The following is a 24,935-nucleotide window of genomic DNA, read 5'->3' as shown; positions in this document are numbered from 1 at the left end:
GTTCAGGCCATATTGGAAGCTGTAGTGTCACAAGGTTATATGTCAAGGGCTGACCTGACTACTCAAATGGTATCTGTACTGAAGTTTGAAAATCTGGCGATTTATAGATGTACTGCTCATGGTTCTGGTGCTGTATTTATGTGTTAAACATGGATCTGATGCTATACTTTGATCTAATATCCATTCACATCTGAGTTTGGACCACTGTCAGATTCTGTGAAAAAGCCCAGACAGAAAAGTCCTGCATGCAAGAATCTTTTGCCACTAAAGGAGCCGCATCCTGGGCAGACCCCATTGTAGTCTATGGCAGGGATGGCGAGTCTATAGCATGGGTACCAAAGACAGCACTCAGCCCTCTCTGTGGGCACTCACACCCTGGGAAAAGTCAGAGATACTAATATGCCTTAGACTTTTCCTGCCATTCATCAGCACAGGACACTATGAACAGCACATTGAATGTAGGCAGGCTATTATGGTGAAGTACATGGAAGATATACTGTATTAGACTCTAGTCCTCTATACCAGCAGTCCCTTGCCCTGGAAGATTGTTTGCTGGGCCGCGGCGATCAGGGCAGTCTTTAACGTGGTACTAATAAAGAGCTGAGGACCAGAAAGCAGTGAAGGATCTGTACTCACCGCTTCCTGGTCCTCGGCTCAGCTATGCAGGGCTGCGCACAGCGTGACCCCACTCTGTGACCTCACACTGTGCTGCAATACACAGCCGACAGCAGGATGAAGAGGATCGAGATGACCAGGAGCAAGAGAGGTAAGTGTTTGTTTTTTGCCCTGGGGGATGATGGCTCACATAAGGGGCTGATAGATGGCTAAAGGTTAGGGGGGGCAGGTCTGACCTGAGGTGTAATGAATTTTTCTTTTTTATTGTTCCACTTTAAAACCTAGGTGCATCTTATAGGGCAAAAAAAAAAAAAAACAGTGCAGCAGAGACCCTAGTCAGTTTATAGTCCGTTATATGCACCTTGTGTTTTGTTATGCGTGTGAATCAGCGCCAACTAACACCCCCTAAGCCCCACCCCAGAACCCCCGCAAACAGTCTTGCATGAAACTGGTCCTTCATGCAAAAAAGGTTGGGGACCACTGCTCTATACAATTCCAAGCTTCATTAGACCTGCAAGTACAGCCCTGGCTCACAACAGTAAACAGTATAGGTAAAGTTTAATAAATCCACAGCAACTGCTGATTAAAAGCCCAGGTAGGTTAAGATTTTATTTAAATAGGACAAACATATACAGATTAATAATTAAAAGTCACACAGAAGAGGAAAGCCAACATTGATGTCTTCATATAGAGGGATGGACATCTCAAAGCAATCTGGAAGAAATGGTACAAGTGTTGGTTAAAAACTGAATTAAGCAGATTATTCAGACAGATTTAGCACCACCCTTACCCATGGTTTGGGTCTGGTATTGCAGCCCATTCTTATTCCACACAGCCTATAGACAAGAGCAGTGTCTAACATTGAATCCCCCCCAAGTAGTGACATTTTACCTGAGAGACTATGCATAGAGTTGCCCAGTTTCCTCATACTACATATTTCTACAGTTTTGCCTAGAAAGATTCTGGCAAGAAATTCACAAATTGCAGAATAGTTTATGTACCTTTTATCACACAGGATTGTAGCCTGGCTGTGTATCAGAAAGTGCTATGCTAGATCATTTTCTGCTATAAATTACAGTATATCTGGCCACACCCCTTCCTGCAAGAGCTCCACCCACACAAGTGGCACAACCCCAAGGGACCACCACTTTTCTGGTACACAAGGCCGATAACTCCCTTATCACTTCATTTAAGGTATGTTGCACCAAGTAGGTCAAATATATTAGATACTGGTCTAACATGACACCATCTGTCTGAACATGCAGCATGAGCCACTGAAACTCAATTTGATATGGTTTAAAGGTGAAATACTCATCCAAAAATAAAAATTGCGCCTTTAGTACACAGTTCAGTTTCTGCATGTAAGAAAGCAGCAAAGTGTACACGAGTTTTACACCTTGCTGTTACTGCAACCAGATTTAATCAAAGTGTATGTAGTATTATGCCACTTCACAATCAGTGATCTCAAGCCAAAACCAGCAGTTGAGCAAACAGATCTAATGGAAAGATCTGCACTTGTTCAGTGATTGTGGATCAGGCACAGATTAAGGTCACTGATCAGACACTGGTGTGAAAGAGGCCTTAAAGGGAACCCATCAACTATTCGCTGATCTCACTGAGGGCAGCATAAAATAGTGACAAATGCTGATTTCAGTGGTGTCACTCATGAGCCAATTCATAATCTCCTGCTCTCATCCATCTGCTGATTGGCAGTTATCTCCTAGACAATAAGGGAGAAAACTAGGTATTAGACTGTCAGCAGGTGGGCAGAGATTCATGAATAACCTTGACTCTTCTCAGGTGGTTGTGACCCTTTCCAGGCCCAGTCTGCAACGATTGTGATGTTGGTTCTCGGCAACCACTTAAACGTATAAATGACGACCACTGAAATCAACTCTCCTGTCTCTACTTTATGCTGCCCATACTAACGGCAGAATAATGTTGACAGGTTCCCTTTAAGCCCGATTCACATGTCAGTGATTGAGCCAAAACCAGGATTGGAGCCCCCACAGACATAAGGGAAAGATCTGCTAATGTTTAGAGCTGCACCTGGTTTCGGCTCAGAATCCCTGCCATGTGAATGAAGCATTTAGGCGAGTTAAAGGCTTTTACTCCACCTGTGGTGAACATTAGATCATGGTTCACACCATATTTGCACTTTACCTTGCCAACCTTCTGAGAGAAGGTTTAGTGGATGGGCTGAGCCCCTGCTGTATTACTAAAGTTTCCGCCAAAAGCTGCCATAAATTCTAGCTCCGGTCTATACCAGCCCCTAGCTGCTGTAGACTGGCATTTCTGGTGCATGGAATGCCAGAGATGTTGCCTCATTACCAAGATTCATATCTAACTCCAGCACATATGAAAGTCTTGGTCTCCTATGAGAAATACTAGTCTCCAAATAACCCCCTTAGACCCCCCAATGTACTTGCCATAATTTATTTCTCGATTTTCCATCGGGTAAAGACCAGGACTGGTAAGTGCATCAAATCTAATTGCATCATCCCTTGCAATGAAAAGTGAAATACCAGCAAGACAGACATCACCGAGTTTGTGTTCTTCAGGGACCTCAAAACTTTCATAATCTGTTAAAACAAGGAGTTCATTTTCAAAAGATCACATTTGGGTATACAAACATGAAGCACAAGATACAGTGAGTGACCTTAACCAGTGCAGTAAGTGTCAATGCACCATTTGGCACTTAAGGAGAAGACCGAGGCAGTCAAGTAGTCACATACCCTTATCCAGTTTATTGCAAGTAAGTGTTCAGATTTAGCCAATTAGATTTACTACCCACCCCCCTAGTTTAGGTCTTCAAAACTGAACCTGGCATAAGGGTAAAGAAAGAAATTCATTTTTATCAGAAACCATTAACCCCTTAAATCCACCCATACATCCCAAGGGTTAAGGGTTGTATAGCAGGCTCATGTGCCATGTGGGGGAAGGGGGTTTGCGGCCCCTGTGAAAGTCTGGTGGTTCTGTTTGGTTGCTAGGATGCCCTGGATCCTTCTGAAGGCCCCCAGTGCTGTTAGAGGGATCTACCCGAAAAGCTGGGCCTGGAGCTGCAATAGTACTGTACTGCAGCATAGGACATGCAATCAGAAGGTTGCATGTTTAAGCCCCTAGGGGAACATTTAAATTTTAGTCACCCTTTTCCAATTTTACATAAAAAAAGTTTAGCTCAAAAATACAAATGTAATCATAAAATTGCCCCATAGCTGTTAAGCACATGATAGCGTGTAATAAAGATGATAGTACCTAAAGGGTTATATGGGATAAAGGTTTCAATGGCAGGATACTCCTCAATTATTTTCTTCGGCAAGTTGATCTTTTTGGCCTGGACAGAAGACAAATTAGACATCACCATTTTCAGAAGATCTTTTGCTCTCTTGATATGGCAGCAAACTGATTTGTTTCTCCCCTGTAGTGCAGAATGGGCGATTGAGAGGCTCATGTATGCACGTTTTATTTCACATGCCAAGTGTGGGCTGTCTCCCCCTCAGATATGGCTTTCCTAAATTTCCCCAGGCAGAACACCACACTGAAATACTCCAAATCCTGTGTAAGACCAGTTATAACGGGTATAGAATCACTTCAGGATCATGGTCTCCTATGTGATGCAGCTTCAGCCTCCCAGTCATCTTTCAGGTTAGTGTCACTAGTGTTTGGGAGATCTAGCAGGGAACAGCCTTTCTGGTCTCTTGGGATCTGGCATCACTAAGCTACATTGATGTTAGCCAGCCCCATTAGAGGGGTTGTTGGGGGGTTCAGAGCTGAACATATCCCCTTCACCCAGGCAGCCCCCCTGAGATGATCAGCAGGGCAAGGGCCTCGTTTAGAAACATGCACTGGTAGGCAGAGGCTTTAGCCTAGCAGTGTTCCTGGAGAAGTCACTGGCATTAGTGGGCAGGCTTTGGCACTGCCCCTAGACATTAGACAGACCTTGATTGGATCTAATGAATGCCCTCGCCCCCTGTGCATTTAAGTGCAGGGCAATGGAGAGCATAAAATGCTCTGATGCTCAACTCAGAGGGGCTGCCTGGGTGAAGGGGATATGTTCAGGTTCTGCTCTGAACCCAGACAGCCCCTTTAATGGGACTGGTGGAGATCTGGCCACAACCCAGCAAATATTCAAAGAATTAGCCAGACAAGCTGCTGTGCGCAGCAGTGTTTGTCCAGCCAATTCTTGGCATATCAGCCTGGCTGCAGCCAGATCTCTGCCGGTCCCAATTATAGTTAGTGGATCTGGCAGTGCCAGACCCAGAGACTGGCAATGTGCGTTCCATATTTTGCAGACTGCACATCGCCGGCACTATAATAGAGTATGTCTAACCTGGTCTGCAATTGCAGACAATAGTACATATTCTATTTTTTGGGGAAATAGAAATGCAGACCCGGGCAGCACATAGTGTGGCCCCATAGAAATGAATGGGTCTTGAAGGATGCAGGGAGACCAGTGTGAAGCTACATCTCAGAACTACACAGGAGAGCAAGCTCAGACGGGGAGCCTAGGTTTATACAACTGCAGCATCATTGTATACACTTACCTACTGTATCGGCACTCCTGGGTCTTTGACATAGGATATATTAACCCTTTTGGTTCCAGCACCGTACATAGCGCGATTCCTCACAGGACATGCTTGTCTGAAAGAGGCCTGAGAAGTGGTCAAGCCATGTCCTACTGGGTTCCATTAAGCCCACAAGAGGAAGTTCTTCTGTGTCCACCTGCTATATCAGTGTCCAACGAGTTTTAGGCCTCATACACACGGCCGTTGCGAGTCCGCACCACAAAATAAAATAAGTTCTATTTTTTGTGGTGTGGAGCCACGGCCAGAAAGACCATGGATGCACTCTGTAGTGTTTCCAATTCGTGCTTCTGTTCCACATTTCTGCGATTGCTGACCCATTCAAGTGAATAGGTCCACATCCGTGATGTGGAGTGCACATGGGCCGGTGCCTGTGTATTGCGGACATGCCGTATGCAGGCTGTAATAGGGGGACACAACTGTGTGCATGAATCCTTACGCAAATAAACCCTAGTAGCAAGTAATTGGCTCCAAGAGTTACTTTTATTGTGGACCTTTAGGACTCCGTTCAGGAGATAGGTGTGGGGACCCACACCTACAAGACAATGAATGCATATTCAAGCAATATGCCACCATTGTTTGAGATGACAACTCCTTTAAGTCTTAATACTTACTGGCATAGAGCAAATTTCTATTTCACCAATGCCATCTGTAGCTACGAAACTGGCTGCCATGTTACGTGTGCACTTGGCAGCTGAAGGCACCTGTTGGTCCCATGTCTATGTGCCTGCATTGCTGAGAAGAGTGATCTTTTACTATATGCAAATAAGCCTCTAGGAGCAACAGGGGTGGTGCCTTTACTTCTAGAGGCTCTGCTCTCGACAGGACCACGCATGATGTTTCCACTGCTTGGTCCCATCAAAGTGGAGAGGATGCAGCAGTTATCAAACCTGTAGGTGTAACAGCAACGTCCCTGTTGCACATGTTAAACATTTTTCCAGCAATGTGGGCACATTAATATGGGACCTACACAGACGTGTTCAGCTGCCAAGTGCAAATACAACAGGTCAGCCAGTGGCATACAGTAATATATTTGGACAAATGCAATGTGATGTACACCCATGTCTGTAAAATAGACCAGGGGGCTGTCACGCCAATGATACAAGTGTGGTAACCTGAAATCCTGACCCCATCACTCCACTTCTAAAAGTAAAGGCTCACAACATCTCAGGAATCACTAGCAACTTATGCCAAAAACTGGTGTAGCAGATTTGCCAAGTCACCCACTAGGTGTGTGGGGGATACAGACCAAGTACAAGATCTTATACCCATGTTAGAATAGTCAATTGCAGTCACCAAGACCCCACCCCCCTTGTGGAGCATGTCAGAAAGTGTAGAAACCTCAAGGGTCCCAGTTTAGACAGACTTGGCACAGATTTACGAACATCACATGTGCCTATAGCCAAGGTGTAGTCTGGGCGTTACCCACTGAAATCTGCTGGAAACGTATTCACAAGTCTCCGTCACCGTCTTGGTATCTGCTCCACTTACCTTTGCTGCTGCAGATTTCTTGGGTTCCACTTGTTTGTTAAGGTTCCCCAGAACCTTCCTAAGTGCTTGAGGTTTGGACACAGTGAGGTTTTTTCCATTATGCACTTTTAATGACCGTTTAGTCTGTGCAACTGCAAGAAAGTAGGTACAGATCAGCAGTGTATCATCCAGGGCCACATCTACTCATTCAGCCTGAAGGATATGATCCCGGCATGCCCAACAAGTCTTCACACTTGGCTCTAATGCTTCTATAATACTGAACCGCTTCTCCAGAAGGCATCGACACATGATCAGTAAGAGATTCTGCAGTACTTTAATACTGATGGCCTGTCCGATTACTATTGGGAGTACAAGAGGGGCAATATTACTGCTGTGAGAAGCTCCATTACAGTGTTGGCTATAGAGGGACAGTAGAGGACCACTGAGGCACCTTCACCGTGCAGAGCTCCATTTCTGGCTGTTCAGTTCCTGTGCCATAGTCTAAACCACTTAGACTGGGGTGACATGACGAATCCGCTGCGGATTTTAGTGCAGCAAATCTGCAGAGTTATACAATACAGAAGAGAATTCAGACCCACAGACTGCATAAAAAAGCCCCACAAAGAGCAGACCAGCTGCAGTATTGCCAACCTGCTCAATGGAGAGGGTGAAGTCCGCTGGCTTTGCCACAGCAAAAACTGCATGTAATGCCTGAGGATTCTGCTGCAGAAATGCACCAAAATCTGTAGCAGATTTTGCCACCACACATGTCCCTGGCCTCACACCATCAGTATTTGTAAGCCAAAACTGGGGCCAAGTGCAGCGTACTCAAGTTGTGTGTAATAGTGTTCCTGGGTGTAGTAGTGCAATGGACACTAACCTGGTACGGCTGACTCTCTGCATAGGCAGGTGATGGTAGAAAATGTTCGTGACGCCAGTGCCAAGTAAACGGTGGCACGCCGTTTGCGGATAGCAGGAATAAATTGAGGAACACGTGGTATTAAAGCAGAACTCCAACTTTAGTAGTTTTCATGCAGAGACAATATTGGAATCGCAGTTCCTTTGCATACAGTTGATTTGGCAATACGGTCGATGCAGGCAATACAGATTTAGCAAGGTTATTACAGAGTGTTAAACACAGGACTTGCAGTACAGGAGCTTGCACTCTATTTCTGTCTGATCCTGGAATATAGCAAATCTTCTCCAAGGCCCATTAACCTAGTTCTGGCTTTATATCCTTGGCTGTAGCTTTATAAAGTACCTCCTCTGTTATTCTGAGTACCTCTTGCTTCTCTGCACTTGCCTCTGTCCCTCTCCCAGCTTCCTCAGGTTCTAGAAGCTTCTGCACTCCACACTTGATCAGATTACACTGACTTTCCCTTCCTTGACTGGGCCTTATATAAACTAGGGCTCCCTAGCTCCCTCTAATGACTAGAAGCTGGAATGACACCCCTAGCAGGCCTGTACATGCAAGTTTCACAGCAACAGGGAAATACATGCATTACATGACATTTTATAAAACTGACATATACCAACTTCCCCATAATTAAGGAGGGACGACAGCACACCAAGTGACACTTTGTAGTGACGGGCATTACAGTCCCCGTACACTACACAAGACACAGAAGAGGTACACATCCCTCCATTATTCTCTGCAGGGTCTTACAAATACAGACTGAAAGTCTCCTTACAAAAAGAGCAGTTAAAGGGGTTGTCCAAGTTATATTTATTGATGACCTATCCTCAGGCTAGGTCATCAATATCAGATCGGCTGGGGTCCAACACCTGGCACCCCCGCCAATCAGCTGTTTGAAGAAATGTGCAGCACCATTCCAGCGCTGCCTCCTCTTCATTGTTTACCTGCTTGCCGTTGCATTGAAACAAATGCGAACGCTTGGGTGTAATTACACCTGTTCACAGCTGCAACGGCGAGCAGGTAAACAATGAAGAGGAGGCAGCGCTGGCACAGCACGCGCCTTCTCAAACTGCTGATCGGCAGGGTGCCCGGTGTCAGACCCCAGCTGATCTGATATTGATGACCTATCCTGAGGATAGGTCATCAATATATATAACTTAGACAACCCCTTTAAGGGATTCTTTTTTGTTGCTATTGCTCACTCCCTTTGTGATGATGTCTCACCGTAAGGGCTCATGCACACAGCCATTGCATGCATTGGGGGACCACAATTTGCAGTCCCCAATGCACAGGTAAAATCTGTGTAGATTTCACAGACAGATCCATTCAACTTGAAAGGGAACATGATCCATCCACACCGAAAAATATAAATTAAATAGTGCATGCACTACTTTCTTGCGGTGCAGAGGCACGGAGGAAAAACCCCACAGAAGTACTCAGTGCTTCTGTTCCACACCAACAGGTGCAGACTGGGAATTTAAAGTGGCCCTGGAAAAAAGTGCTAGATGTGGCTCCAGTTTGTAGTTAGGCCCAAATACCAAATTGTGGCACATTATGCCACCAACATAGCCAGATACCACAGTTCAACACTAAAAACTTCCACTGGCCAGCCATGAGGAGGGCCCAGGCAGCCCCCTGTGCATTGGCCCACCAGAGAAACTTCCCCGTAAGGTCTATGGCCAATCTGCCCCTGCACACCAGACCCTTACAAGTGAATGGTCTGCATCCATGATGCAATGCAAGAACAGCCCAGCCAGCACACAGTTGGGTGCATGAGCCCATAAAATGGCTCCCAGCAGAATCATGAACATGGCCGACTATGTCCCAGAAGAACATGTATGGCCTAAAAGGCTCCTCAAGGAGATATACCACCCCCAAATTCAGGAGTGGACAGGCCACACTCCTGGATAACATGGATAAAACTGTGCTCAGAGCCCAGACAACTTACACAGTCCTTGATTAGTCTTGGAAAGGCTGAGGGCATTCTCCTTCCCAAATTGCATGATAGCTTCCATTTTTCTCGTCAGAGCTGCCAGCAAAACCACATAAATGTCTTAAGCAGGTTTTAAAGCAGGTTTCTTAGGCACACTTAATATCTTACACAGATATACAAAGTCATGTGAACCCTGGACTACCCACTATTACACTGGAGACAACAGGACTACCACCAGGACTTTACCTGCAGGGACTAGCCACCCCACAAACACTGCTCCAACCAGTCTCTGTCAGAGGAAGTCCTCCTCCTTTGACCTATTTATGCTAAATATCAGCTGACCAGTTAATCAGTCTCATCTCATTAACCGCCTCCAGACTTGGGTCATCTCATTGGGGAATGTTCACATGTGGAAGATTTGTTACAGAAAGTCTGTTCTAGACATCTGAATTGGTTTATTTCTGCATCAGATCTTCTACATGTGACTATACCCTTAGGCTAGGTCTACACGACGACATGTCGCACGACAATTTTTATAATGGTAGTCTATGGTGTCGCACTGCTACATGCTGCGACTGCGACACGACAGTCGCAAAAAACCCATTCAAGATGGATTTTTCTACGAATGTCATGTTGCAGTCGCAGCGCGACACTATAGACTACCATTATAAAAATTGTCGCGCGACATATGTTGCAGTGTAGTTGTGCCCTATGTGTCGCGCATATTATTGTTGTGTAGACCTAGCCTTAAGCTACATGCACACGACCGCGCCTTGTTTTGTGGTCCATACAATGCGGATCCGCAAAACATGGATGCCGTTCCATTTGTGGAACGGTGCCGCCCATTATAGAAATGCCTATTCTTGTGCGCAAAACGGACAAGAATAGGACATGTATTATTTTTTTTGCAGGGCCACGGAAGTGCTGTCTGCATCTTTTATGACCCCATTGAAGTGAATGGATCCGCATCTGAGCCGCAAAAAATGCTGCTACGATGCAGACCCAAACAACAGTTGTGTGCATGAGGCCTTACTGGGGGAGTCCATGGGTGTCATATATTTTAAGGTCGTCCGGCCAACAATAGTCACGAAGGGCATTTTTGCGACTATTTTAACCTACATGCAACAATATTTTGTGACTTGGATGTTTTTATGCCAAGTAAGACAGATGAGTGGGGGACTCCTGCCGGTCCGGGCTGTTAGAGCCGGGTCCTCGCTGCACGAGGGACCTTTTTTATGGTGGTCCAGCCTAAGGCCCCTTAGTGACCGTCGTAAAAAGGCGTATGGGTGGTCACTAAGGGGTTAAAGGCTTCCGTTTTGACTTCCGTCTTAGGAATTCCACTATTTTCCGTTATAACCATGTTATAACGGAAAACAATGACGGAATCCATAATGGTGATGTGAACCCGGCCTGAGACAGTTCTACTTTACACCAGTTTTGATAAATCCGTTTTGTAACCTTATTTATGACAAGGCGCACACCTCATGGGGGAGATTTATCAAAACTGGTGTAACATAAAACTGGCTTAGTTGCCCCTAGCAACCAGTCAGATTCCACCTTTCATTTTTTAAAGCTCCTTTTGAAAAATGTGGAATTTGATTAGTTGCTATGGGCAACTAAGCCAGTTTTCCTTTACAGAGGTTTTGTCGTATGTTTATTCCACAGACCCGCGAAAAAGATAGAACATGTCCTATTGTTGTCTATTTTACGGACAAAAATAGAAAATTTCTACAGGAGGTGGAAAAAAAATTAAGCTTTCAAACAGCCAGCATTTGTGCTTACACATACAGACATGTACATGGGGCTGTATCCGTTTTGTGGTCCGCAAGTCGTGGATCCGCAAAACACATATCCTGCTCCTGTGCATGCCAGCTGTTTTTTTTTTACTTCTGTAGAAATGTGCTATCCTTCAGTGATGGCCAGTTCGCCGTGTTCGCCCGCGAACACATGCGGGCTGCCATCTTAACTCACAAGTCCGGCGATGCACAGGTAAGTCCTTACCTGTGCCTGTATCAGGAGCCGCCTGAAACAAATGCGGTCACAGGGAGCAGGCAGTTCCGAGAACAGCCCGATGTAGGCCCCCGGTGGCTGTTCTCGGAACTGCCTGCTCCCTGTGACCGCATTTGTTTCAGACCGGCTTGCGCACAGGCACAGGTAAGGACTTACCTGTGCATCGCCGGACTTGTGAGTTAAGATGGCAGCCCGCATGTGTTCGCGGGCGAACACGGCGAACTGGCCATCACTGCTATCCTTGTCCACAAAACGGACAAGAATAGGGCATGTTCTGTCTTTTTTGCATGGCTACAGAACGGACATATGGACATATTGTTTGCTGTCCGCATCTTTTTCTGCCCCTTGAAATTAATGGGCCTGCGTCCGATCCTCAAAAAATGCGGATCGGATGCAGACCAAAACTACGGTCATGTGCGTGAGGCCTTATGTGCATATTATATTTGGGAAAATCTTATCCATTTTGCTGCTACTGTAAATACTGCAGATTTTACCCACGCAGTTCTGCTGTGGAAAATCCTCTCTAAGGGTACTTTCACACTAGCGTTATTCTTTTCCGGTACTGAAATCTGGTAAAGGGTCTCAATACTGGAAAAAACGCTTCTGTTTTGTCCCAATGCATTTTGAATGGAAAGCAATCCATTCAGTATGCATCAGGATGTCTTCCGTTCCGTCCCTTGTAGGTATTTGACCAGATAAAATACTGCAGCTTGCTGCGGTATTTTTTCCGGCCAAAATTCCGGAACACTACCGCACTTGCCGGCATTAATTTCCATTGAAATGTACAAGTGTTCCGGAAATTGCCGCATCGCGGTTTCCGGGTCTGCGCATGCGCAGTTCTTTCTAGCATTGAAAAAATTAAATACCGGATCCGTTATTCCGGACGATACCGGAAAGACGGATCCGGTATTTTATTGAATAAGGCTACATGCACACGAACGTTGTTTATTTCCGTGTCCGTTCTGTTTTTTTTGCGGATAGTATGCAGACTCATTCATTTCAATGGGTCCGCAAAAACGCGGACAGCACACCATGTGCTGTCCGCATCAGTATGTACGTTCCGTTGCCCCGCAAAAAAAAATTGTTCATGTCCTATTTTTTTCTAGTTTGCGGACAAGGATAGGCATTATTACAATGGATCCGCAAAAAAAAAAAAACAGATGCCATACGGAACGTCATCCTTTTTTTTGCTGATCCACAATTTGCGCACCACAAAACACATACAGTCGTGTGCATGAAGCCTAAGTCTAACGAATCCGGGAAAAAAAAGATATCCGCTTGTATACGGAATGGGCCCTTATGGGTTTTGGCGCTTCTGATCCACTAAGTTCATAGCAGATAGTGATAGCCTCTCGTATCCATCTGGATATTGAGGCTTTTGTTAGTTTCTCCCCTCTCTTCTTCCCTCAATATGCTATAAACAGGTGGTCTGTCTTCCTAAACTGTCTTGCTCTTTGGACATATATCTTTAATGCTCGGCCCACATCCAGGGAGTGAAGTCTACACTCCTCCTCTGAACATACACAAACAGAAGATAAACTGAGACTAAACGGGTAAAGTAGTGAAATATAAATATACTTTATTCAATAATTCATAAAAGAGATGTATATGATGTAATACATCAGATAAAAAGGTGGACTACACCTGAGGGGACATGACACAATCAAAGAACAGGTGGGGGGCAATAAGGCAACCACAATAAGCTAGAGCATACATCAAATACACTGACATGTAAAAATATAACACATGATTGTCACAAGTATCTAATCATATCAAAGTGCAAGTGTGCGTCTCTAAGAGTATATACAGGGAATATCTATTGATATCCTATAGATATCGCAAGTATCCAGATCGTATCAAAATACAGGTATATGTCTCCATAAATACATAGAGAGCAGCTATCAATGCCCTGAAAATGGAGCCGTAAATGAAGACATATACACGTCTAGTAACCAGTCACTTAGATAGCCGCGTCCACTATGAGTGAACACAAAGATGACAGAGATCGATCTTCCTGTAAAATATATCAGATGACCAAGTATAGCGACAATAACATATGCCATTTATGCAAAAAACAACCTCACACCATACAGTAACATACCCATGAAACAGTAGTGTCCAACTCCGGAGAACCACGCACCCCGACGTGCGTTTCGGCTAGAATGCCTTCCTCTGAGGGATGTGGCTCACCTTGTAAATGTGTCCGTATTTAAAACGCCTAGCTCACCTGTGTATTATTACGTTAAATTAGCAGGCTCTCCATATGTCTGCTAAAGATGACATCCCTGGAAAATAGGTGGGATGTGCCCGGCCGCCCGATGGCCAGTCAGGCGGCAGCGCACACAAACCCACCTCATGACGCGGCGGTCACGTGGTGGCCAGTCACATGACTGCTCACGTCACATTCCAGGAAGGTCCTCAAACCATAAACTAAAATTTCTCTGAAGTGAGTAATATCAAAGAAAAAAAGGGGTGGAAAAATCGATGGAAAAATCTAAAGTACAGGGTGGGCCATTTATATGGATACACCTTAATAAAATGGGAATGGTTGGTGATATTAACTTCCTGTTTGTGGCACATTAGTATATGTGAGGGGGGAAACTTTTCAAGATGGGTGGTGACCATGGTGGCCAATTTGAAGTCGGCCATTTTGAATCCAACTTTTGTTTTTTCAATAGGAAGAGGGTCATGTGACACATCAAACTTATTGGGAATTTCACACGAAAAACAATGGTGTGCTTGGTTTTAACGTAACTTTATTCTTTCAGGAGTTATTTACAAGTTTCTCTTTGTTTACAGCCATTGACATGTCGCCGAGGTTAACACGTGAGGAGCGGATAGAAACTGTGTTGATGTCTGGTGAACGCAGTACCTGGGTCATTGCAGCAGATTTCAATGCAAGACACCCTACGAGACCACCCATCTCCCATGCTACAGTTAGCAAACTGCTTGCTAAGTATCATTCAGTTCAGTGTTGGATTTGCCAAAATGTGGACGCATAAAATCCGTTCCCTCAGTTTTTCCAGCAAGATGGTGCACCACCACATTATGGGTGTCCGGTCCGAGCATTCCTAGATGAACAGTTTCCTGGAAAGTGGATTGGTCGTCGTGGGCCAGTTGAATGGCCCCCAAGGTCTCCCGATCTGACCTCCTTAGACTTTTATCTTTGGGGTCATCTGAAGGCAATTGTCTATGCTGTGAAGATACGAGATGTGCAGCACCTAAAACTACGGATACTGGAAGCCTGTGCTAGCATTTCTCCTGCGGTGTTGCTATCAGTGTGTGAAGAGGGGGAGAAGAGGGTTGCATTGACAATCCAACACAATGGGCAGCACATTGAACACATTTTATAAGTGGTCAGAAACTTGTAAATAACTCCTGAAATAATAAAGTTACGTTAAAACCAAGCACACCATTGTTTTTCTTGTGAAATTCCCAATACGTTTGATGTGTCACATGACCCTCTTCCTATTGAAAAAACAAAAGTTGGATTCAAAATGGCTGACTTCAAAATGGCCGCCATGGTCACCACCCATCTTGAAAAGTTTCCCCCCTCACATATACTAATGTGCCACAAACAGGAAGTTAATATCACCAACCATTCCCATTTTATTAAGGTGTATCCATATAAATGGCCCTCCCTGGTATAATGGTGTTATGGAATTTGAATGTTCGTGATAGTTTTAAGTCTGGCCTCAGTCAGGTGTTTACCACCTTTGGAAATGCAGTGACCAAGAAATACAACCTTGGGGAGGCAAAACTGAAGCTTACTCCTGGAAACTTTGCAGCCTACTGTGGATAGGAAATGGAGAAGAGAAATGGACATTTTCAAGGCCACTTCCTGTGAAGGGGCACACAGCAGAAGATCATCCACATATTGCAATAGCTCCACTTGTGGGTGTTCAGCTTGCCATGGTGTGAGCACCGTTGACATGGCTTTTGTGAAACAAGAAGGACTATTCTGTGCTCCCTGTGGTAACACTGTCCATGTATATTGATGATTCAGATGTGTAAAAGCAAACAAGTATTGTGAGTCAGGGTGTAGAGGGACTGAGAAGAATGCATTTGCAAGGTCTATGACAGTGAACATTTCAGCTGTTGGTGGAATGCCTGAGAGTAGCGTGTGTGGATTGGGCACCACCGGGGTGTCTAGGATGGTGCACTCATTGACCACCCGTATGTCATGGACCATCCTATACACAGGGGGCTGACCTTTTATTCTCTTTTTCTTAATAGGATACAATGGAGAATTACAGGGAGAGGACGCTAGCTTAACTGACCCATTTTCCAATAAGTCTTTGACCTGATGTGAGATAGCATCTTGTTGGACACTAGACAGTGGGTATTGAGCCTTATAGGGTAACACATTAGGATTTTTGAGAGTTACCACTACCGGAGGCACTGGAAGCCTACCAATATCTGCAGATCCTTTTGCCCATAAACTAGGTGGTAATTGATCAAGCTCAGGGGCTTCAGCTCTTGAGCTGTCCTTAACCTCTGCCTGTACTGTCTGCAGAGCCATGAGTGCACAAGTTTGTTCATGATTTAGGCCGGTGGAGAGAGTAACAGTGCCGTCTTCGTGGAACTGTATCTTTTGTAAGAAATCAGCTCCAAGTAAATTGAGGGGGCAGGTGCTACTTACAACAAATTGGAATAAAGTTCCCGGAGGCAAGTGTAGCTGAGGACTGCAACTTGATACCTCTAAGGATTTGGTGGTGGGATTATGTTGGACAACACCTTCAAGTCCATAGCATGGAAGGGTTATGTCAGTAAGCCAGTGTGGAAGGGCGACAGTCTCAGAGAGTACACTGCGGGCTGCACCAGTGTCAATTAGAAATGGGATGTCTTTTCCGGCCACCTCCAGAGTTATACTGGGGGAGGGGCCGGCAGGAGGGGCGGTGACTGCCATATACTGTGAAAACCCTCCTGACACTGGTTTGCCTGCCTCCTAGACTGAAGGAGGGGGAGGAAAGTCTGACTGTTGTTGATTTCCCCTTTCTTGGTAAGCTTGCCACAGATGGTGACTTCGACAATGGCGTTTGATATGACCTGGCTGCCACACCCAAAACAGACTCGGGGCAAGGACTGATTGTCTGCATTCATTACAGCCATTATGGCTCGAGTTCTCCTTGGGGCATTTGCTTCCAACCCTTTTGCTATCTGTTCTAACTGGTCAAAGGGCAAGGACTTCCATTCAGGACGGACTGAAATTAACAGTTTGTTTATTTCTGGGCGCAGATCGTCCACTAGGGTACGGGATAGAAGGCGCATGTGGACAGGTTCTTTCAGATTAAATCCCATGTCCTTATAAGTTTGTTTAACCCTCAGTGCAAACTTCTCTGTAGATTCTGTCTTATCTTGTGTAATATCTTGGAGCGTAGAGGACTGTTCTGCTAACTTCTCCTTTGCCCACACTTGCAGTCCATGTATGAAGTGCATTCCAGAATCCTCATCACGGGGATCAAAATTGGCCCTGTTCAAAGTGGCCTCTTTATGTGGTCTAGCACTATAGAGGAATAATCTACTGTTTTGTTTTCTACTATTCTCTTTAAATCAGACCATGTGCAGCCATATGTTTGATATACCTGCTGCATTTTCCTGTAGAATGGCATGGAATGTGTTTTTGGGTCAGGCAGCATATTCACTATGATGAACAGCTGTTGTGATGTGAAAGAAACATATTTGGGTGTTCCGGTGGGTGGTCTTATCTGGCCAAAAGTGTTAACTATAGTTTCATAAGTTTTAAGTTCTGTATCCTTTATCTGATCCCGTAGGGTATTTAGTTGCTCTTGGAAATCCGTGCTACGGGGGAACAACCGTCTAATGGTTTCAACTTCATCTGGGGTGCCTTCATATAGATCACCGGGTCCCCCTGGTGACTGTGCAAAAGATCTTGTATTAAGATTGGGGCTAACTGGCTGCTCACCTACGGGGGTACCAGTACTGTCTGCATGATATTGCTCTGCTGACTCTTGTGCCATATTACCAGTTGTCCCTTCTGCCTCACCTTTTTCATCCTTTCCGGCAACCATGATATTCATAGGTACCTGAGGTGCTTTAACTGTCCCATCTGGATAGACTATGGGATATAATGGAGTAGCTTTTGAGACGGGAGGTTTTGGGCAGAGAGGTATCTCTGGTCCCCTATGGGGCGGTGGCTGTGGACAAGATGGTGCAGTGGCTGGGACTGGGAGGGTACTCACAGGAAACATGGACACATGATGATGTGGGCGTGGTGCCCCACAAGCTAGACAATTCTCTCTAAAGATTGGATTCTGTTGTCCACATACATTACAAACCCATGCATCATCAGTTAACTTGACGCCATTTTTATAGGGCGGTGGCCGGTCAGCACTTCCTAATTTCTTCATGGTACAAACAAACATATTTAACTTTTTATCATATTCCTGACATCCTCCCGTCTCCTCAAATTCCTTACTACAATCTCGCCATGCTCTGACTAGCGGAGTTAACTTTTGATCCTCTAGTTTTCCTCGTTTTTCCTTCAACAAGTTGTCCCATGTTTCACTACACAAGGTTCCACCCTTTGGTATACCAAAGTTCTTTTCTAACCTACTGAAACCCTTTAAAAATTTCTTTCCCTTCCTGTCTTTCACATACTGGGTAGGTACAAAAGAGCAGGGCCGTCTTTAATATTGATTGGACCCTGGGCAAGAATTTACTTGGCCCCCCTGGATCCCGCCCCCCCCCCCCCCCCCCCGCACTTTGCTGTACTTGCTATACAGCAGCACTTACCTGTCACGTCCAGGGCCTCCAGGTGACGTCTCCTCTCTGTCATCATCTTCTCTGTAGATCTTCTCTCTCATCATCTTCTCCACTCGGTCTGGACAACTTCTCTCAGCCGCCTCGTCTCTGCAGAGTGTGACACACAGACATCTTAGCTTCCTCACATTCTATCATTATCCCCCAACTGGAGTCCCCACAGTGTTATCCTGCTGCTTGCTGTACCCCCCCCCCAGGGGTGTAGCTATAGGGGGTGCAGAGGTAGCAGTCGCTACCGGGCCCAGGAGCCTGAAGGGGCCCAAAGACACTTGTGCCGCATAAGAAGACACACAAAGCACTGAGGGAAGGGGGGCGCCCAAGCTGAACTCTTGCACCGGAGCCCACGAGCCTTTAGTTACGCCCCTGCACCCCCCCCCAATACCCCCAAATACTATCCTGAAGAAACATTATTGCCCCCCATAGTAATAGTGCTCCTCATAGTCCCACCAATAGTAATTCCCTTCTAGAATGCCCTCATTAGTAACACTGCCCCAACCGTGATAATGCTCCTCAACAATGCCCCCATTATTAGAAGAGCCCTCCCATATTAATAATACCCTCACAGAGTCCCCAGTAGAAATAAGGCCCCCTATTGTTCCCCCAGTGGTAATAAAGCTCCCTACAGACCCCTCAGTAGTAATAAGGCCCCCATAGTGCGCTTAGTAGAAAAAAAGCGGATCTATAAGACCCTCCTATAGAGCTCCCAGTAGTAATAAGACCACCTATAATGTCCCCTGGATCTGCAGTGCCCCCTGCAGTTATAATCCTCCCTCCACCATACAGTCCCATGTAAATAACATCACCTCCTCCCCAGCCGCCTCCAAAGCACAATCCCATGTAAACATCACCCCCTAAGGCTACTTTCACACTTGCGTTCTTGCGGATCTGTCCTGTACTTGTACAGGACAGATCCGCACCGATAATACAAATGAATGCATCCGTTCAGGACCGATTCGTTTGTATTAGATTTGAATTTCTAAGTCCCAAAACGGATCCGTCCTGACTTACATTGAAAGTCAATGGGGGACGGATCCGTTTACAATTGCACCATTTTGTGTCAATGCAAAGTGATCCGTCCCCATTTACTTACATTGTACAGTCGTGGCCAAAAGTTTTGAGAATGACAAAAATATTAGTTTTCAGAAAGTTTGCTGCTAAACTGCTTTTAGATCTTTGTTTCAGTTGTTTCTGTGATGTAGTGAAATATAATTACACGCACTTCATACGTTTCAAAGGCTTTTATCGACAATTACATGACATTTATGCAAAGAGTCAGTATTTGTAGTGTTGGCCCTTCTTTTTCAGGACCTCTGCAATTCGACAGGGCATGCTCTCAATCAACTTCTGGGCCAATTCCTGACTGATAGCAACCCATTCTTTCATAATCACTTCTTGGAGTTTGTCAGAATTAGTGGGTTTTTGTTTGTCCATCCGCCTCTTGAGGATTGACCACAAGTTCTTAATGGGATTAAGATCTGGGGAGTTTCCAGGCCATGGACCCAAAATGTCAACGTTTTGGTCCCCGAGCCACTTAGTTATCACTTTTGCCTTATGGCACGGTGCTCCATCGTGCTGGAAAATGCATTGTTCTTCACCAAACTGTTGTTGGATTGTTGGAATAAGTTGCTGTTGGAGGGTGTTTTGGTACTATTCTTTATTCATGGCTGTGTTTTTGGGCAAAATTGTGAGTGAGCCTACTCCCTTGGATGAGAAGCAAACCCACACATGAATGGTCTCAGGATGCTTTACTGTTGGCATGACACAGGACTGATGGTAGCGCTCACCTTTTCTTCTCCAGACAAGCCTTTTTCCAGATGCCCCAAACAATCGGAAAGAGGCTTTATCGGAGAATATGACTTTGCCCCAGTCCTCAGCAGTCCATTCACCAAACTTTCTGCAGAAGATCAATCTGTCCCTGATGTTTTTTTTGGAGAGAAGTGGCTTCTTTGCTGCCCTTCTTGACACCAGGCCATCTTCCAAAATCTTCGCCTCACTGTGCGTGCAGATGCGCTCACACCTGCCTGCTGCCATTCCTGAGCAAGCTCTGCACTGGTGGCACTCCGATCCCGCAGCTGAATCCTCTTTAGGAGACGATCCTGGCGCTTGCTGGACTTTCTTGGACGCCCTGAAGCCTTCTTAACAAGAATTGAACCTCTTTCCTTGAAGTTCTTGATGATCCTATAAATTGTTGATTGAGGTGCAATCTTAGTAGCCACAATATCCTTGCCTGTGAAGCCATTTTCATGCAACGCAATGATGGCTGCACGCGTTTCTTTGCAGGTCACCATGGTTAACAATGGAAGAACAATGATTTCAAGCATCACCCTCCTTTTAACATGTCAAGTCTGCCATTTTAACCCAATCAGCCTGACATAATGATCTCCAGCCTTGTGCTCGTCAACATTCTCACCTGAGTTAACAAGACGATTACTGAAATGATCTCAGCAGGTCCTTTAATGACAGCAATGAAATGCAATGGAAAGGTTTTTTTGGGATTAAGTTAATTTTCATGGCAAAGAAGGACTATGCAATTCATCTGATCACTCTTCATAACATTCTGGAGTATATGCAAATTGCTATTATAAAAACGTAAGCAGCAACTTTTCCAATTTCCAATATTTATGTAATTCTCAAAACTTTTGGCCACGACTGTAAGTCAGGACGGATCCGTTTGGCCCGGCAAGGCCATGCGGACACAAAAACGCTGCTTGCAGCATTTTGGGGTCCGCCTCCAAAACGGAACGGGGGGCCGTACGGAGCCGAACGAATGTATTCTGAATGGATCCGCATCCATTCAGAAGGCATTGGGGTTAAACTGATGCATTTGGGGCTGCTTGTGAGAGCCTTGAAACGTATCCCCAAACCCAAGTGTGAACGTAGCCTAAACAATAAGTCCCATGTACATAAACATCATTCCCCCCCACCATCCACATTCAACATACAGTCCCATGTAAATAACATCACTCCCTCCCCCAGCCACCTCAAGCACACAGTTCCATGTCAATAACATCCCTCCCTTCAGCCCTAACATACATCCTAGTTAAATAACTACAACTCCCAGCATTCCTCTGCCTCTCCCTTAACTTACCTCTCCTCATGTACAGACATCAGCATTAGGCTCCTTCTCCTTTTCACTCCGGTCCAATCCTGCACTGGTCACATGATGGTGACATCATCCAGGTCATCCTATCACAGCCTGTTTTGCTGATCACATGACCTGTGATGTCACCACAGGTCCTTCACCTCTTCCCACACAGTGTATATTAGATTCAATTGTATTGCCGTTCTGTGTACGGCAATACAGTTGTATCTAGCAGGCAGGCAGGACATTCAGGGCCCGGGACAAAACATCAGGGGCCCAGGCCCCGAATGTTTTAACCTAGTGACTAGTGAATGGGAGTCGGGAAACGGAGCTCCTTGGGCCCCCAGGAGCAACTGGGCCCGGGGCAGCTGCCCCTTTTGCCCTGCGGCAAAGACGGCCCTGCAAAAGAGTCCTTATTCAAACGCTCAGAGTTTCCCATCTCAACTCACTCTGCGGTCGTCCTTGAGCCTACTGGAGCCGACCAGGGGAAGGACTAGACGGATACGTGCCTGAAGCCTGTTTTGAGTCTAATTCCGAGGCAAAACACTGGCCAGCAGATTAAACTGATTCCTCCCCTTCTAAGACCTCTTCAGTGACAGACAGATACTCTGACTGTCTGTCAGGTTCAGGCACATGAGGCAATCTTTGACAGGCTCAGTAGTTATCCCGTCTCCTTCTCACCCACGTTCAACAAGGCAACATAGGACAATAGCAACTGTCACAAAGATCTTCATCTTCCAAAGTATACACTATTTAACTGTGGGGTTCTTACTCACATGCCCTCGAAGATGCCCCAAACTTGAACTGGGGTTGAACTGGGGTTCATACAAGCTTTATACGCATGTACATAATATACTTGTATAAAAAAAGCAAGTGTGTGATTATTTGGTAATTGCAATACTGAAAAGGGGAAGTAGGGGAGAAGAAGGAGGGGGAGACAGACAGACAGGAGGGAGAGACAGGGAGAGACAAGAGAGAGAGAGAGACATGTAAATCAAGAATACATTCTGTCATCCCATCGATTCCATAATTCCATAACAGTGGTATAGTAGGCTCGATATCCCAGGCTACTTGAAAGTACAGCCCAATACCACTATATATATGTAGATATACAAGAACATGTCAATAAGTGTACATAATTTATGAAGTAAACTCATAAACAAATATCTCGTAAGTTTAAAAAATAAAAACTCACAAATAAATACATAATTCATAAGTGGATACAATAATAATAGATAAATACTATGTAAAGTGCAATTCATAAATAGTTGTAGTGCAAAAAAGGATATACATAGTGAATGGTGAATATGATGAATATAATACATATCTCTCATGTATATATCAAAATTATATATACAACTCAAGATATATATCTCTCGTGATTGTGTGAAAAATTATACTATTCATAAATAAATGAATGAAGGATTCATGGATGACTTGAATGCCAATGCCTACAACATTCATCTAACCTACAACTGTAATTCTAAGACGGTGGACTTCTGGGATGTCATGATTAAAACTGATGACTTTGGTTATCTACAGATGGATGTATATAGAAAGGAGACATCTGCCAATACGCTATTGCATGCATCGTCATCACACCCAATCCAAACCATTAGGGGGATTCCAATTGGTCAATTTATTAGGATAAGGAGGATATGTTCCAGTAACGCCGATTTCGAGAGACAAGCAGGTATTTAGAAAAATCGGTTCCTCGAAAGAGGATACAGCAAAAGATCGATTAAAAGAGCTTACAACAGAGCAAGGAACACACCGCGAGAAAGTTTGGTGAATCTAAAAGTGAGGCATCAACCAGTTGAAATAGTGAGGTACGTCACCAACTATCATTCCCAATGGGAAGATATGTATCAGTTATTAAGAAGGTTTGGGCCAATTTTGAGGACTAATCCGGTCTTAGCGAGATACTTGTCCCCTAATCCATCTTTGGTAGCTAGGCGATCGAGAAATTTGCACGACCATTTAGTTAAATCCTACTATACGTCTGCAGATAGTGGTAGGATTTTTGGGTCAAGGGGACCGAAATGGGGCTGTTCCCCATGTGGCAGATGCGTAGTATGTTCGAACATAGAGAAGGCTACTGATTTTACAAATTCAACTCAAACAAAAACATATCAGATCAGACATAGTATTACCTGCACGACAAAAGCAGTAGTGTATTACGCAACATGCCCATGCCAGAAAATGTATGTTGTCCTCACCACCAGGGAACTAAAAGTTAGAGTGAGGTAACACATCCGAGATATAGTGAAAGCTAAAGAGGTCGATGAGCTAGTTAATCTGAAACCTATTCCCAAACATTTTAAAAGATTCCATTAGGGAAATTCATCCCTCTTAAAAATACGTGGCATTGACCACGTGAATTTAGGGATGAGAGGTGAAAATGTTATGAATATGCTTGCTCAGCGTGAGACGAGGTGAATCTTGATTCTGGACACCATGCAACCAAGGGGCCTTAATGATGTCTTGGGTTTCTCTCCTTTCCTCTGAGTGCCACACCATTCTGTTTTTATATGCATTCAGATTTTTTTTTTACTTATTTATATTGTGTTTGTCTTTGTCTATGTGTTCCTAGTTGTCTATATGTACAGTACAGACCAAAAGTTTGGACACACCTTCTCATTCAAAGAGTTTTCTTTATTTTCATGGCTATGAAAATTGTAGATTCACACTGAAGGCATCAAAACTATGAATTAACACATGCGGAATTATATACATAACAAACAAGTGTGAAACAACTGAAAATATGTCATATTCTAGGTTCTTCAAAGTAACAACCTTTTGCTTTGATTACTGCTTTGCACACTCTTGGCATTCTCTTGATGAGCTTCAAGAGGTAGTCCCCTGAAATGGTTTTCACTTCACAGGTGTGCCCTGTCAGGTTTAATAAGTGGGATTTCTTGCCTTATAAATGGGGTTGGGACCATCAGTTGCGTTGAGGAGAAGTCAGGTGGATACACAGCTGATAGTCCTACTGAATAGACAGTTTGAATTTGTATTATGGCAAGAAAAAAGCAGCTAAGTAAAGAAAAACGATTGGCCATCATTACTTTAAGAAATGAAGGTCATTCAGTCAGCCGAAAAATTGGGAAAACTTTGAAAGTAAGGGCTATTTGACCATGAAGGAGAGTTATGGGGTGCTGCGCCAGATGACCTGGCCTCCACAGTCACCAGACCTGAACCCAATCGAGATGGTTTGGGGTGAGCTGGACCGCAGAGTGAAGGCAAAAGGGCCAACAAGTGCTAAGCATCTCTGGGAACTCCTTCAAGACTGTTGGAAGACCATTTCAGGGGACTACCTCTTAAAGCTCATCAAGAGAATGCCAAGAGTGTGCAAAGCAGTAATCAAAGCAAAAGGTGGCTACTTTGAAGAACCTAGAATATGACATATTTTCAGTTGTTTCACACTTGTTTGTTATGTATATAATTCCACATGTGTTAATTCATAGTTTTGATGCCTTCATAATCATGAAAATAAAGAAAACTCTTTGAATGAGAAGGTGTGTCCAAACTTTTGTGTATATA

The 24,935-nt window shown here is 44.7% G+C and overlaps 1 protein-coding gene across 1 annotated transcript in view; it reads right to left on the bottom strand.

Annotated features, from left to right (window-relative positions):
- Positions 1–1,145: 1,145 nt before the first annotated feature.
- LOC121009056 (securin-like) overlaps positions 1,146–24,935 on the bottom strand; it is a 139,370-nt gene continuing 115,580 nt past the window's right edge. The window contains exons 5-6 of the mRNA XM_040441985.1: positions 3,045–3,197; positions 1,146–1,329 (exon numbers count right to left, since the gene is read on the bottom strand). Coding sequence (XP_040297919.1) covers positions 1,259–1,329; positions 3,045–3,197 — 224 coding nt within the window. The 3' untranslated portion in view covers positions 1,146–1,258. The remainder of the gene's footprint in view (positions 1,330–3,044; positions 3,198–24,935) is intronic.

This window comes from Bufo bufo, chromosome 1, assembly GCF_905171765.1.
Source record: "Bufo bufo chromosome 1, aBufBuf1.1, whole genome shotgun sequence".
Lineage (NCBI taxonomy): Eukaryota > Metazoa > Chordata > Amphibia > Anura > Bufonidae > Bufo > Bufo bufo.
This window is presented reverse-complemented; position numbering and strand designations above follow the sequence as displayed.